Genomic DNA, 15,200 nt, shown 5'->3' with positions numbered 1-15,200 from the left:
AGGACAAAACCTGCAGTTGCCCCGCTTCAGCAGGGGCGGTGGGAGGCTCAGTCACCCCCCCTTCCATTTGCTTTAAGGCGCTCTCCCCCCAACCCGGTGCCCTCCAGAGGTGTTGAGCCGCAATTTCCATCCCTGGCCAGTGGGTGTTGTAGTCCAGCACAGCTGGAGGGCACCATTTCCCTGGGCAGTGGAGCAGGCTGCTAATGTTTGGGGAGGGCCCTGCTAGAGAGAGAGGTCCATGCCTGCTGCAGAGGAGCCCAGCTCTTTATGAACAAAAGTGATGATGTGCTCCAACTTCTTCCGACCCAGTTTTTGAAAGGGAGCAGCAGCAGCAGCAGCTTTGGGAATAGGAACGGGGTGCAGAAATGATTGGTGAAATGTGGCCGCTGCCCCTGTTCTGTGCCCTGGCAGTGGCGATGGTGGCCCTGTGAGACCCACCACTGCGTTCAGGCACAATGTGGGTAATGCGATTCCATCTCACACCAGCACTGCCCCTTCCCTTTCTCTTGCGCCCCATTTTAAATTGTGTTTGTGCGGAACACGGCAGCAGCCTTGGCCAAGTGCTCATACTTCTCCCAGTATCTTAACTGTTGGTCAGCCGTTGCAGGCAGCAGCAAAGGCGTTTATTTCACCAGCACGGCGTGGATGGAATGAGCCCGAGTAAACGTACAACGCTGCAGTGGCTCCAGCCTACAACTGTCCTGCTCCTGCCCTGCTGTGCAGGAGCCTTTTGCCGTCAGTGAGGCACACCCTTTTCCACCTGGCCAGGGACCGCCCCAGTCGGCGGCAGCTCGCCCAGAGCAGTTGATTAAACAGAAACAGCCGCTCTTCTGCTACGTCAAGAAAAGTTGCATTCAGTCACCTGCACAAAACATCTTTATTCTTGCACAGTTGTCATTGGAGGGCCCCTGCACTCCCTTCTCCTCAATCCTCTTGAGGTCTCTCAGGGTCTAGTGAGTCACCCAGACTGAACTGCCCACACGCTTTTAAGCAACACTTTGCAAATCATAAGAGCATAAGAAGAGCCCTGCTGGATCAGACCCAGGGTCCATCTAGTCCAGCATTCTGTTCACACAGTGGCCAACCAGCTGTCCACAGGAAACCCACAAGCAGGGCATGCGTGCAACAGCTCCCTCCTATGCCTGTTCCCCAGCAACTGGTGGATATAGGCTCGCTGCCTCTGCTACTGGAGATAGCACATAGCCACCAAGACTAGTAGCCATCATGAGGGCAATGAGCCTTGCTCTTTCAAAAAGGAGTCTCGGGACGCCAGAGCTGCAAAGCATTGTGCTGTGCAGCTGCCAGGCTCCTGGAACTGCGAAGGTGGCTGCTTTCTTCATGATGGGCTGAGGGTGCCTCTGCTAAAACACACTAGGATTTGCTGCCCAGGAAAGTGCAGTCCTGCAACCTGTATAAAAACTTCAAGCCACAGCCCTTCGCATTCTTCTGGTTCTGCTAGAAGGGGCTACGCAGGATCTGGCCCTCCTGCTCCCCAGCAATTTTTCAGTTGCTGTTTCTTTGCCTTCTGAGATTTCACAAGAACTTGTTCACATACTCTCACAGACATCTCTTCTCAGTGCCGAGAACTTTTTTTAAAAATGGAAGTTAAGAATTTCAATAACTAGACATTTGTACTGTCCCTGGTAGTGAAACACAGCCCCAGGCAGAAATGGGATGGCTTTGCCCATTATGCGGCGCTTGGGTGGTGCAGTATCTCCCACATAAAGATCCTTGTGAGAGGGACTCCCTCTTCTGCTGCCTGCATCAAACAAAGCCAATCTGGTTCGGAGGGGAGATTTCCCTTTCAAACTCCAAAAGGAGATCCAGTCTCATAGACTGACCTGGGCAAAGAGCACCCTATGGCCGTGATCCAATCCTTCTCCATGAACAAACCACGAAAAGGCTTCTGCCTCTGCATTGCTGGGGCCAAACAGCAGCGCATGGCTCTCTGTAGATGCCCTACAGGGGAGCTTCCCGGGGGTCGCAGGGCTTGGCAGCCTTTGAGGCAGGGTATTTGCATTTTCTGCTGTTTTTGCAAGGCACTGCTTATGGTTAATAAAGCCGTCTGCTATTAAGCGAGCCCAGTCAAAATAATTCCCCCCTTCTTGCACTGCATGGTAGCCAGCCCTGGCACGGGCCCCGCCATTTCCCCCCCTGTCTTTCCCCCCTCTTCCTCTTGGCCGCTCATCCTTTAATGGCATTAGGATGCAGAGCAGCGTTCCCTCGGAACTGAAAGATTGCCAGGTAGCAGGATGAGGCCCCCGCTAAGTGTGCTGTGTCCACGTCGGCGCCTGATGGACTTCACGTGCACTGCAAAGAAGTGTGCAGGGGAGGGGTGGGGGGTGCTGTCCAGAGACATCAATCCCTGTGGAACTGCGAGAGCGCTGCAAGAATCGCAAAGGGACATGGCCCAGCTCCCTGGAGCCAGCTCACGGCAGACTCGGCGGCAGGCGCAAGAGCGGGCTGCGGCTGTCCTCACTGCTGCATGCTGTTGCTGCTGCTGGTCTGCATGGCCCAGGTGTTGGCCCCTGGCGGCTCCAGGTTTTGGACTTGGACACTCTGCTGCGTTTGCCAGAGCTGGTGCAGTTCCTTGAATTGCTCCACCATTTTGTCCTTGAGATCCGGGTGGGAGATCTGCAGACGAACGCTGTCAGCTGACCAGCACAGCTCCCCAGAGAACATTTCCAGCAGGAGTCGGGCAGCTACCGGCACCACCTGCGATGGGGACATGGAAGGAAGAATTGGCATAATCTCCCTGCGGGGTTGAGAACAGCCCTACTCAGACCAAAGGCCCACTGAGGCCAGCATCCTCTTGCCCACAGTGGCCAACCGGATGCTCCAGTAGGAGGCCCACCAGCAAGACATGAAGGCAAGAAGTCATGTCCCCCCCCCCCCATAAGTATTCAGAGTAACCACATACCTTTCATTAGTAGTAACTGCTGATAGACCACAGGGTCTGTCAATGGTTACAGAAGTAACCCAGGATCTAGCACTACAATAAACCTTAATTTGCAAAAAAATAGAGGTTGAAATGTGAACACGGTGAGAATACTGGGAGCAGTTCTGTTCATCCGACCTCTGAAAGGATACTGTAGAACTGCAGTTTCCTGTAGATCATGCACACTTTCCTGTGAGTAAGCCCTGTTCAACTCACTAGGACTTTGGAGGAAGCATGTACTGAACTGTGTTGTTAGATGAGCGGGACTGTGGATCAATATCTACATAAGAGGCTTAACTGTCACAGCATTGAGGCTTTGTGTAGATAAGGAAAAGTGACTCTTTTTTAAGGGAGGGGGGTTTACCCCAGGGGGCAGGTTAGTGATGTACAAGGGGGCAGGTTAGTGATGTACGAAAGGAAAGGTGTCTCACAATGCACGTTTAGTCACTTCTTAAATTCATTCCCCTTCCCTCTGATGGTTTTCACAAGCTCTCACTGACTTCTCTCATACCTTATGGAACCCATTGCCACAGGAAGACATGGCATCCATATGCATAGAAAAAACATGTACACACTAGATTTACAGCACAATGCTGTGTTTGTTGTTGTTGTTGTTGTTCAGTCGTGTCCGACTCTTCGTGACCCCATGGACCATAGCACGCCAGGCCTTCCTGTCCTGCGCTCTCTCCCGGAGCGTGCTCAAGTTCATATTCATTGTGTGTTTATGCTGTGTTTACTCAGGAATAATTCCCACTGCATTCAATGAGGCTTACTTTCTAGTAAGTCTGTTGAGGATTGCAGCCTTAATCTCTAGCTCATAGTCCGGACAGCCCAAGAGGGGGGTTGCATCAGTCAACAACGTAGATTGTAATAGTGGAGACTTGCTCACACCTCGCAGATCTTCCCAAGGTCGAGCCACATCCCCACCTTCCACTCTAAGTGCGTCACCCGAGTCTTACTAACGACTGGCCGCTTGTTTCTCTTAGCGGCTGTGAAAGCCAGCAGAGACCACCACTGAGTTCTGGCTAACAGCGGGCATCACTGAGCTGTCGCAGGGAAATTTGGGGCTGGCTTTTCAGACTTGGAATTTACCGTTGGGCGCCAGTATTTTAAGGCACAGATGCAGGAAGTACAATTTAGGGATGACGGGAGCTGGGAGAGGAGAGGTGATCATTGGGGGTCCTGCTCCTGGATGAAGGTGTCCTGCCCGCTCTGTCCCCAAAGTAGGTCTCTCTTGCTCACTTCTCACCTGGACTGTGATAAGCTTTTTCTCTTTAGGCTTCTGGTCTGGCCACTCTTCCCCAAAACAGAAGAAAATCTCATAGGGCGGTGGTGTGGTGCTCTGCCCCTTCTGGAACATGATGAGTCCTCCAGGGGAAGAAAAAGCATGATTAAGAACGCAGGATTAACGACAGGACTAGCACCCCTTTGGAGGTGAAGGCGGGATGGCAGTGAGGGGTCTGATGTGAGGGGGTTGGAGGGAGCTATTAAAGGGTAGAGATCCAGAAAGTGGAGGAAGGAGGTAAGAAAATGCCACAGGGCGCCTGAAGAGGACGCAGGGATGGTTGGGAGATGCGGTCATTCCAAAGGGAGATGCAAGCATGGAGTTCTCTGCTTGCAAAGGTTTTCTATCCATTTCAGCCATCAGAGCAAGAGCCCTGTGAGATCAGACCAAACGTCCACCTTCTAGCCCAGCTTCCTGTCTCCAGCAGTGGTTAGCCAAACCTTCAGCAAAGAGGGTCTCAAGGCAATCAGCCCTCCGTCTTTGTGTTTATTTTTACCCACCGGCAACTGGTATTCAGTGGCATTCTGTCTCCGAACGTGTTGGCTTCGCTTGGCCATTTGGCCTAAAATAGACATTTGTGGAGGAGGAGAGGGCTAATCCTGCGAGATGAGGGACCCAATCCACACACACAAGAAGGAGTGAGTGAGGGGGTCCCTCCCACTAAAAGACTGGGGCAACATGCACATGCCTCTCGGCTCCACCCATGTGTCTTGAGTGCGGGCAGGTCTCTGGGACAGGGCAAAGGTGTACTCTCGGCATCTCTGCAGTATGGCTCTAGGACAGCCTTCCTCAACATGGTGCTCTCTAGGATATTCCAATGCCCATCAGCCCCAGCCAGCACAGCCAATGGGATGTGGGAGTTGCCGTCCAGCAACAGCTTGAGGTCTACTGGTTGCCCACCCCTGTGCCCCAAGGAATTAACACGTTTAAAGTTTTAGGAAGTTGCTACTTACACACTACCATCAATGTATGAAGCACTTTAGTGAATAAGAAGCAACTGGATAAAGAAACCCCCAATGGCAGGTCCCTGCCCCAAGAGGAGCTGACCATCTACATTTCAACAGGACAGGAAAAAACAGAGGAAAGTGGGGAGGGGGCTTCCCCAAATACTGCAAGCACAGGGGAGAGGAGCGTTGCTCCTCTCTAACGGCAGCACAGGCACCCCTGAGGCAGGGCCCACCCATGCTACCTGCACAATGCCGCTCTACTCGGAAAACTCCAGTGGGTGAACTAAATCCTAAATCAAAGCAGCAACATCCCTGCAAAAGAAATGTGACCTGGGGGAAATCCTACACAAGAAAGGAGGAGCTACTGTGCCTTTATTGTGCTAAAACCTGTTGCCCTGGAAAGGCCCTGGTGAGAGAAAGAACCAGGCCTGGTGGAGTGGCAAGGAGGCCAAGCTTAACCCAGGTGGCCTTGGGCAAGGCGCTCTCTCCAGGCCTCAGCGCTTCCTCTGCAATATGATAATAAAAATAGTCTAATGATAAAGTTCGTTGCAACCGTGCAAGCTCCATATTTGACCCAAGCAGTGGCCGGGGGGGGGGGGGGTCCTTAATCCTCTCCCATCTTGGTTGTTTTTCTTATCGCAGTTGCCCTCTATCTTGCTTGGACCCCATCTACTTCCCCCCTTGGGTAGAAATGCAGCTCTGGGGGGGGCGTGATTCTCATCAGGACAACGGCCTGCCTGCAAAGAGTGCAGGACGTCCACCCTTGTGCTTCGGCTTGGACTAAATCCGGCACTTCCCTGCAGATGCATTAAGATAAGGAAAAAAACACTGGGAGATGCTCCCGCTGTCACGTTTCGCTTGGCCCCGGGAGAATGCTGGTGAAATGCCTGGGAACTCCTGAAATGGCTCCACCAAAGCCGAGCGTTCTTGCAGCGGAGAAACTCAATCCGCAGAAGAGGCGTGTGCCCCGGGGACCTGAGGCGTTTCCCCAGCGCGGTGGGCTGCTGCGCCGGAGGGCGAGTCTGGAACCCGGCCGCTGCGCAGCTGGGGAGGTGGGCAGCCCCCGCCCGGGACGCCATCCGGTGGCCCCTGCTCACCATTGAGGAAGTTCTCCAGGCTGAAGAGTTTGATCTTCTTCTCGCGCCCGATGGGGTTGGGCCCCGCCAGCTCCCTGGCACAGGGCCCTGTCCAGAAGACCTTGCACTGGCACAGCCGGATGGCGTAGATGTCCTGGCCCTGCAGCTCCAGGATGAGGCCCCGATCCAAGACGTCCAGCAGCTGGTGGGTGTAGAAGCGCTGCTTCTCGCTGGGCACCGCCTCCGTGCTGGGGAAGCGTACCTGCTGCAGCGTCACCGGCCCAAACAGCTCCACCTGCTCCTGCGTGGGCTCCAGGTTGCTGTAGAAGAGGCGGCAGCCGTGGGGGTTGCTGATGGTCTGGGTCCCCACCAGGCGGCCACGGTACTGGAACCTGATCTCCAGGTCTGTCACTGAGGGGGAGAACCATGTTTAGCATCACAACTGCTGATCACCACCCCTATACCGCTGCTGTCGCACAGAGGGCTCCGTGCTCTCCTCCCGGGTGCTGGGAAGACTCGGGTTCAAGTTCTGATTCAGCCGCGCTCTCTCTAGGGGTGAAATCCAGTTATGGCCATCCACCGGCGGAATGGCACCGGTCAACAGAGATCCCCCCACCCCCACCTTAAATCTGCTCTGGAGGGCTGGGGAACCCCCAGAACAGCTTTTGGGGGCGCGTCAGGGCTGCAGGGGAGAGGAGAGGACAGAAGAGGTCCTTTGCACAAGGTATAAACCCCTCGGCCTTCCCACCTGAGATAACGGGGGTAATAACACCAACCAATGTTTGGAAACGTGAAGAGTGCCGCTATATAAACGCTTCCTATTACTAGCATTAATTCTAATCACCATCACGCCTCTCTGCACAACCATGTAGGCCACACCCAGATGGTGGAACTCTTCGCCCCAGGAGGCTTGGTCAGCCCCCTCGCTTATCGTGCTTTGCTGTCTGGCAAAAGCTCTCCTGCTTAGGCAGCTGTTGGTTTCATCAAATGGGTGAGGTTCCATCTGATGCCTCCGTTTCATCTGCCACAGGTGTGTCTGCTTTTTTGTTGCACTGAATTGTTGGGGGGGGGGGATTTTAATTGCATTTGATGTTTGGTTTTCATTGTTGTTAGCTGTCCTGAGTGGCACGTAAGTACCAGAAGGGTGGGATATAAATGTATTACATAAATAATAATTTTATGTCCATTTTCATGTGAGCAAACAATCTTAAGAGATAGGCATCTATTAAAACCAAAGAGAGCGCTCGAGGCAAGCCAGCCCAGCCACCAGCAGGAGATGGCAGCACGCGCCCTGGGGGTGGGCTTCCTTTTCGGCCCCAAATCCCAGAAGTGTCTTCATGGCCACTGCTCCTCTGCAGCACTTTCTGCTTCCCAAGAGAGCTTTGCCATCCCCTCTCACCCTGGCCCCAGCACAGCAGGAATCCTTACAGGGCAGCATGTGAGGGCTGATCAGCAAATTCGGGATGAACTGCTCCATGGGTGCCCCGGGGCAGCCCTCCTGGGGCAACGGCTGCATGTCTCCTGGCACAACCATGTTCAAGGGTCCAAGGGGGGCAAGAGGCATCCTGCCGGCCGGTTCGGCAAAGTTGGCGGCTGCGGGATCCCCTCCGACTGCGAACGCGCCCACGGGAGGCGGCGGAGGGGGGATGACCGGGACCTCCTGGTGTGCCAAGTGGGGAAAAGAGCCGTTGCCGCAAGCACTGGAGTACAGGACCTCTTGCTTCAGCCACGGGTAGGGGGGCAGGGGCTCCACACTGTGGTTTGGGTCTGCAAAAACAGGGACAGCCAGACACAACACCTTAGAAAGGAATCACAGTGCCAAGGACTTCAACACTGCTCCCCCGGAGCTCCCCACACACAGTGTAGACCACAGCACACTACAAGGGGAGCCGGCATACTCGTCCTTTCATAGGCACGGGGGAGGGAGGGGAATAAAACTGCTAAAAGTCAAAATTTTTACTGCTGGGGTAGACTGACTGCTCTTGCTCAAAGACATCATGCAAAAACCTTGCTGGCTATCCAGCGCCAGGGGTTTCCTCTCTCCCATCAGCACTGTTCAACCACTGGATGCGCCTGACTGTGTTAGGCTGCAGGCACAGGGCCAGTGAGAAGCTGCAAGGCTGCCCCTCTGCCCTCCTGGTCTGCTGCCCCCACTGAGCCCCTGAGCAAAGTGACAGGAAGCTTTTGTTACCATTTTGTCAACATGTTCAGCTGTGCCTCGCTGAAAAGGGAACATTCTGTATCTTGTTGTTTTAATAATTAGGGAATATATAATATGACGTTTGGTCCCCTCCCGTCTTTTGCGCACCAGGCTGAGTCCAGGGCAAGTGCTCCTAATTGCCTCACCCAACTGGAGAGCAGGTGTGTCAGGTAAATATGAAATGTGGAGCAAATAGGTTCAGTTGACTCATACAAGTGAGTCAAGTCATGACTGAAGAAGAAAGACAATATGGTCCACACCCACCTGCGGTCACTACTAGCCAAGCTGACCTGGAGGGTCCCTTCTAAACTGTACTGGTCATTTGGGCCCTGGGCACAAGTGCACAGCACCCCACCCAGTTATGCAGTAGATGTCTGGAGATTCTGCACGCATGGAAAAACGGCATTCCCTGCAATTATTATACGGAGGCAGAACAAATTGGCAGAGAGAAGCTATGGACACAATCCAGCAGGAAGTTCTCCTACCACAGCTCACATTCATGTCAACAGGCGAACCTCCGACTGGATTATGCCCAATGTTTCTTACTCAGTTGCAGGATGTCTGATCACCCCTCCTAACAGTAAACTCAGGTGATGAGTGCCAATGGGAGTTTAGAAAAAAAGTGCCGTTGAGAAACAAGAGCTCGGTATCAGCTTGCTCGGGGGCGGTGGGGGTGTTGAGGGTTGCAGAAGCACAGCAAAATATTACCCCCCAAAACGCTAAAGTGGTGGTGGTGGTGGTCGAGGAGAATCCAGTGCAATGAGGACTGGGCATGCTTTGTAGCCACAGAAAATTGAGTATCAGTTGGACAAAATAAAACCCAGAAAGCTGGTGGTGGCACATTTAGGCTTTCCAAGCATTTTGGGCTGAAATTTGAAACCTTGAGAGAGTGTTGTGGGTGCTCTCACAAAATGGCTGCCATGGGGGAGGGCTTGCCCTTCGCAAAATGGCTACCATGGCAGGCATGGCTAGTCACAAAACACCTATTTCCCAAGAGGCAAACTAGCAAGGTTAAAAGAAAATTAACCTGTCCAAGAACCCATGTAGTAGGCAGAGGTGAGGTCTGAGTTTGAAAACACAAAACTACTCTTTTGAACCCACAGTTCTCTGCCCCGAAGGCAACCTGATGAGGCTCAGAGGCAAGCAACTTGGCTGTGAAACTGAGGAGGAGGCAGGGGTGTGGCCCAGAGCCATTCTTAGAAATAAAGATGGTGATGGAGACCTTTCTTTCTTTCTTTCTTTCTTTCTTTCTTTCTTTCTTTCTTTCTTTCTTTCTTTCATTCATTTCTAAACCGCCTAATAGCTGAAGCTCCACCTTGCACCAGCCAGTCTCCCAGGTATTTTTTTTTAATCAGAAGTGACAGGGGCCCTGCCAGGCACCAACAGAAGTGTCTCTGGGGACATTGGTGCCCACAGGCACCATGTTGGGTACCCCACAGTATCCCAGAGGAGGGCGTGGCTGGGTGGCTAGCACCCTGAAGAGAAGTTCTCCTGGTATTGTGTTGCAGGTCTCACTTCCCTATTTATAATACCTCTTTTCTGCCCCCTCTCCAGTGACAGTTAATTGTCAGTAGTCCTATCTCAACTCACGTTCCTATGATTTTAATGGGTCTTAAGACAGGATTATCTTTACCTTGACCTGGGCCTAGATATCCCTGCTATCTTGTTTATAGTATAAGATACATTTAATTTTATTTCTACTCCACTCTCCTTTGAGGAAGGTTTACAGTGCTTTACATAAGGTCTCCTGCCCAGTGCAAGAATTTCTGACTGTTCCTGGCAATGGTAACACAATGGCAATTGGGAACATGTGAGAGCAAGTGTCCCCTGACCAGGGCGGTAACACCTCTGCCCCTTTTCCCTCCTAGGGCCACAGCCCCCGCTCCCTCCCCTTCTCTGGCAGTTCCAACACCCACCTGCAATCCTCAGCGTTGGCATCATCTTCTGCAACTGCAAATCAAGCAGCCAGTGTTAGTGATGAGAAAATGGAAACACATCAGGCTGAGACCTTGGACAGCTTGGATGCCAGTTGGAAGAGACAACACTGAGCTAGAGGGATCGATGCCCTGACTTGGTACAAAGCCAGCTTCTGCGGTTCAACAGGCATTAGCCATGGAATGCAGCAGAGCTTCCATATGCAAAAGCAGTATACCACGGAAACAAGGTAAGGCTACACCTTCTTGCCTGGGCTTCTTAGAGGCATCTGGCAGGCCATAGTTGGGAACAGGATGCTGGGCTAGCAAGAGCTTAAGTCAGGGTTGGGGAACCTGCAGCCCTCCACAGGTTTTATTGTAGTTATTGGGCAGTTTAGAAATGTAATACATTAACCTGTCTTCCTGCCTGATTACTCAGATTGTCTTCAGAGGTTCTTCTCTGGGTGTTGTCGCCCACAATGGTGCGATGATGGGTGGCTACCCAAGGAAGAGCCTTTTCGGCAGTGGCCCCCCATCTGTGGAATGCCCTCCCCAGGGAGATCTGTCCAGAGCCGTCATGGTATACATTTAGATGCTAAGGTAAGACCTTCCGCTTTAAGCAGGCATTTCCTCTTCAATCTGTTGCTTTGATTATTAATTTCCTGCTGGCTCTGTAATATTTTTTGTTACGTTATTTTATTACGGCTTTTCAGTTTTTTAATTATTGTAAACCACCTCAAGGGCATTTGCCGGTAAATAGATAAAATAAAATAGTCATTGGACTCCAGGTCCCATCAGGCCCGCCAACATGGCTAATGGTCAGGGATAATGGGAGTCAAGAGTCCAGAACGTCTGGAAGGTCGCAGGTTCCCTGCTCCCGCCCTACAGCAGCTTTCCCTAATTGGTGCCCTCCTGATGTTTTGTACTTCAATTCCCATCAGACCCAGGCAGCCAATGGTCAAGAATGCTGGGAGTTGTAACCTAAGACTTCTGGAGGGCATCCAGTTGGGGAAGGCTGCTCTACAGGCTCCTTTGCAATCACAGCTGTTTGGAGGATAGAAGCCCACTGATTTGCAGAATGTACAGATGCAGCAGTTAAGAAGCGGAAGGGTCTTAAGGGTCTTAAGAGGACAGGGTCTGTCCTCTTCAAACACCCAAATCCCCTGACTTCTGGAAGCATTTGCTTCCATCTGCAAATTCTGCCGGATCATCAACAGGGGTCAGCACTGTGCTCACACACTGAGGTACATTCCTGTAGATTTCCTGGTGGATAAAATCAACCAGCACACACACAGTAAGGTGCTGTTTCTCACCTCCTCCTCATCTTCACATCCAACATGTTCGTCTCCAGCAAAGGACTCTGGAAGGTAAAATATCATGAATTCCCAGAACACTTTGTGGCTTCAACATCAAGTCAATTTCTCTCTCTCTCCCGCTCCAACCCCAGCCATGCTTAACACGTGGCCCGATGAAGAGTTCTGGAGATCTCAAAAGCTTGCTCACTATTTTGTGACACCCGGGTAGGTCCTAATAAAGGCATTGCTGGGCCACGGATTTCAGATTTTTTCCCCCTTACGGACCAATATGGCTTCCTTAGCTTCTTGTGTACCCCTTTACATTTTTTTTTTTAAATCTTGCCCCAATTAAAAGTAAAAATGGGAAGGAAATGGCATACGGGTGTGGGTGAAGGGAGAAATGGAATTATGTCACTCACAGTTGATGATGCCACCAATGGGACTGCTCGCCCACATTCCACACAGCACTGCCTGCTCCAGGTCTTGGAGGGCTCTTGGGCAAGACGTTTTTCCTGATGTTCAACAGGAAGCCAGATCCCGGCTGAACGTCAGGAAAAACTTCCTGACTGTTAGAGCAATACGACCATGGAACCCATTCCCTAGGGAGGTGGCGGGCTCTCCCACGCTGGAGGCATTCAAGATGAGGCTGGACAGCCATCTGCCAGGGATGCTCTGACTTGGATTCCTGCACTGAGCAGGGGGTTGGACTCAATGGCCTTGTAGGCCCCTTCCAACCCTACCTTTCCATGATTCTATGAAGACACCCTCCATGGGGCCCCTCCCTCAGTGAGCCTGCTTTCTCTCTGCCAGCCCCTGCTGGGGTGTGGGCCATCAGTGCTCGACCGTGCCAGTCTTTGACATTGGCCGTGCCACACAGCTCTGACAATCACAGTCATGACACTCTGGAAATGTCAAAAAGATTGTGTATTCCCAGTAGCAAAAATGGCAGTGTCTGGGGGGCAAGGGGAGTGGGGAACCATTCAGAAAATACATTTCATTCCACTTACACCTTAATAACAACTGCACAAGTGGATTTTGCAGAAAGGACATTCATTTGCAAGGGGCATCAGATCAGAAACAAGACAGGTGGGAGAGAAATGTTTTAAAATTCAAACAGAGGATCAATGTGGCTGTAGAAGCGAGAAAGGTGAACGAAGCACAGGTAGAATGCTCCGTGCACAATCCGCAAGTTGCACACCAGGATCCTGTAGCACAGCAAAGCACCGGGGATCCACCTCTCAGATCTAATGTGGCTTCGCTGGTATCCCTACAAGTATTGGTGCTTCAGACTCCTGAAGGGGGTCATGCGTGTCATCAGCCAGCCTGGGCAGAGGCATTCATATTCGAATGAAGACATGGCAAGGGAGGACATGCTCCAACCGCCCCTGTTTTTGCATCTGGGGGAATGACACGGTAAAATCGGCAAGTGCAAGTCCCTAGCATTGTCATTTTTCAGAGATCAGCTCCCCCCAATGGTCTCTAGGAGTTAATTGTCACGGTGGAAATTGAGCCCATAGAGCCCCAGAGCAGTTCTGATTCTGAGGAGGAACAGCAATCTGTGGGAGAGGAGCCAGCTCATCCCTCACAGGCACAGCAGCTGGCAGAGATTCCTCCTGCCAGCATTCCTGGGATAGCTAGTGACCCTGGCAGTGAGAGAGCGCTGGAGGGGGGCTTGCTGGACGCTCGGTGCAGATGCAGGGAGCGACGACAGATGGAGGGCGCGGAGAGGAGGCGTAGCACTCGTTTGGCGCGCAAACAACGGTCGCGTCCCGAGGACCCAAGGGAAAGAGGGAGGATCTCTCCCTAGCCCATAAGTTCAGGGTCTTCCCGCAGTTCTCCTTCAAACGAGGACCAACTGCCTTACCTGGAGCTTAGGCTACTCTGCTATCTTTCCCCAGTGCTGTTCCTTGCTTTGTCGCTAGTGATTAGTATCTGAAAGAGTCATGAAGTAATAAAGGAATAAAGTCTCAGAAAGAATTCCTCGTCGTCTGTGTCCTGAGTTGGCAATTGGTGGGGACTGCAAGAGGCAGCTAGGGCGCTCCTGACATTAATTAGAGTGGGGAGCAGGCGCATTGCCAGCGCATGCATGTGGACGCTAAGGGCCACACACTATGCAGCCTTCTCCAGTGTTGGCTGGGGGATGATGGGAGTTGCAGTCCAACACATCTAGAGGGCACCAGGTTGGAGAAAGCTGAGCTAGAATATATGTTGAACTGTTGACAAGCTTTTCTAGCAACTCTCTAATCAGGACAACAAAAAACCTCCTGGCTTTTAAAACTGTAGAAGTCAGGCAATTGGGAAGCAAACAAAAACAAAGTAGAGAAACTGGAGAAAAGCCTTTGGCAGCATGTAACCGTGAGGCTGGGCCTCGGACAGCAATCCTTGATGTGAAACTGGGGTATTAAAGCATGTTACTATTTTTATTTGTGAAATCTTGGAGGGTACAGGAATGGCAGCCTACAAGGATGAAGTTACACTTCCTTAGAGAGGCTGGAGGCAGACAACACTTTTCCCCTCGAAGAGTTGAAGGAAGCATGACAGAGGCACTGTTGCCCATGGTGTACATATACTCATCCCATGACTGACCCAGGTCAAACAGGTTGTGCAGGTTTTTGTAGTGCTTCAAGATCCTGCCAAACCTGTTGGACAAGAGATGACAATGGGTCAAATAAAATGAGCATGGGTACACCACAGGCTGCCATGGCTCTAAGTGTACCACCTTCAACTCTTGGGGGTTGGGGGGAGAGAACCCTCTCCTCTGCTTCAGTCAGTCGGTTTCATGTTTTGTTTCCTGCGTTGGGGAAAGAGGCTGAGAGAAGCAGCCCTTAGGGGAGCACCAGAAAGGTTGGGTTGCAACAGCACAGACCAGCTGGTACCTCCGTTGGGCTGTGGCACATCGCAAACCTCGTAGATCTTGTAGGGCTGCATCGGGGTGTCCTTGGTCCCATCATAGATCAGGTTGAACTCGCGGCTCTTGTTGAGGGCGCAACGCAGGTTGGCTTTCCACTTGGCTGGGTCCGGCTCATCCACCCCTTCGTTGTACTTGCCAGTCTCTTTGGCCCAGGCCTACAAATGGACAATGGAGCAAAAGGTGAGGGCGGGGGGAGATCATTTAAATGGAGATCAGTTTTTAAACGAACATCTATACCGCTTTTCCACACTATCAGGAAAAGGAAGGTGCCATGTAATAGGAATGTAACACTGTTTTTAAAACAACTCCACAATAAAAATAAAAACAAACAAGGTCAAAATGACAAGGTCAAGACAGAGAGCAGCTGGATAAAAACACTCCTCAGCTAACTCTAAACGCCATGTGAAACAAGGACATCCTTATTGCCCTGCTTAACAACTGAAAGGAGCTAACCAGATGTGCTCCCTTGAGGAGGGAATTCTACAAAATGGCCGCTGCACCAGAGCAAACACAGTTCCTTGTCATCGTGACGACGATTTGGCCTTGGAAAGGCCTAGGCCAGCCTCCCCCAACCTGGTGCCATCCAGATGTGTTAGGACTGCTGTTCCCATCATTCCCATTGGCCATGCTGCTTG

At 51.9% G+C, this 15,200-nt stretch overlaps 1 protein-coding gene across 2 annotated transcripts in view; it reads right to left on the bottom strand.

Moving 5' to 3' along the window:
- Positions 1 to 858: 858 nt before the first annotated feature.
- Positions 859 to 15,200, bottom strand: part of IRF5 (interferon regulatory factor 5) — a 37,106-nt gene continuing 22,764 nt past the window's right edge. For both annotated transcript variants that reach the window (XM_084808925.1, XM_084808924.1), the window contains exons 3-9: positions 14,531 to 14,720; positions 11,673 to 11,719; positions 10,363 to 10,396; positions 7,675 to 8,013; positions 6,268 to 6,657; positions 4,188 to 4,306; positions 859 to 2,715 (exon numbers count right to left, since the gene is read on the bottom strand). In XM_084808925.1, the coding sequence (XP_084665051.1) occupies positions 2,476 to 2,715; positions 4,188 to 4,306; positions 6,268 to 6,657; positions 7,675 to 8,013; positions 10,363 to 10,396; positions 11,673 to 11,719; positions 14,531 to 14,720 (1,359 nt within the window). In that variant the 3' untranslated portion in view covers positions 859 to 2,475. The remainder of the gene's footprint in view (positions 2,716 to 4,187; positions 4,307 to 6,267; positions 6,658 to 7,674; positions 8,014 to 10,362; positions 10,397 to 11,672; positions 11,720 to 14,530; positions 14,721 to 15,200) is intronic.

This window comes from Heloderma suspectum, chromosome 7 (genome assembly GCF_057233095.1).
Source record: "Heloderma suspectum isolate Gila_16-S chromosome 7, 16-S_ref, whole genome shotgun sequence".
NCBI lineage: Eukaryota > Metazoa > Chordata > Lepidosauria > Squamata > Helodermatidae > Heloderma > Heloderma suspectum.
Note: the sequence above shows the minus strand (reverse complement) of the source record. Positions and strands in the feature narration are given on the sequence as shown.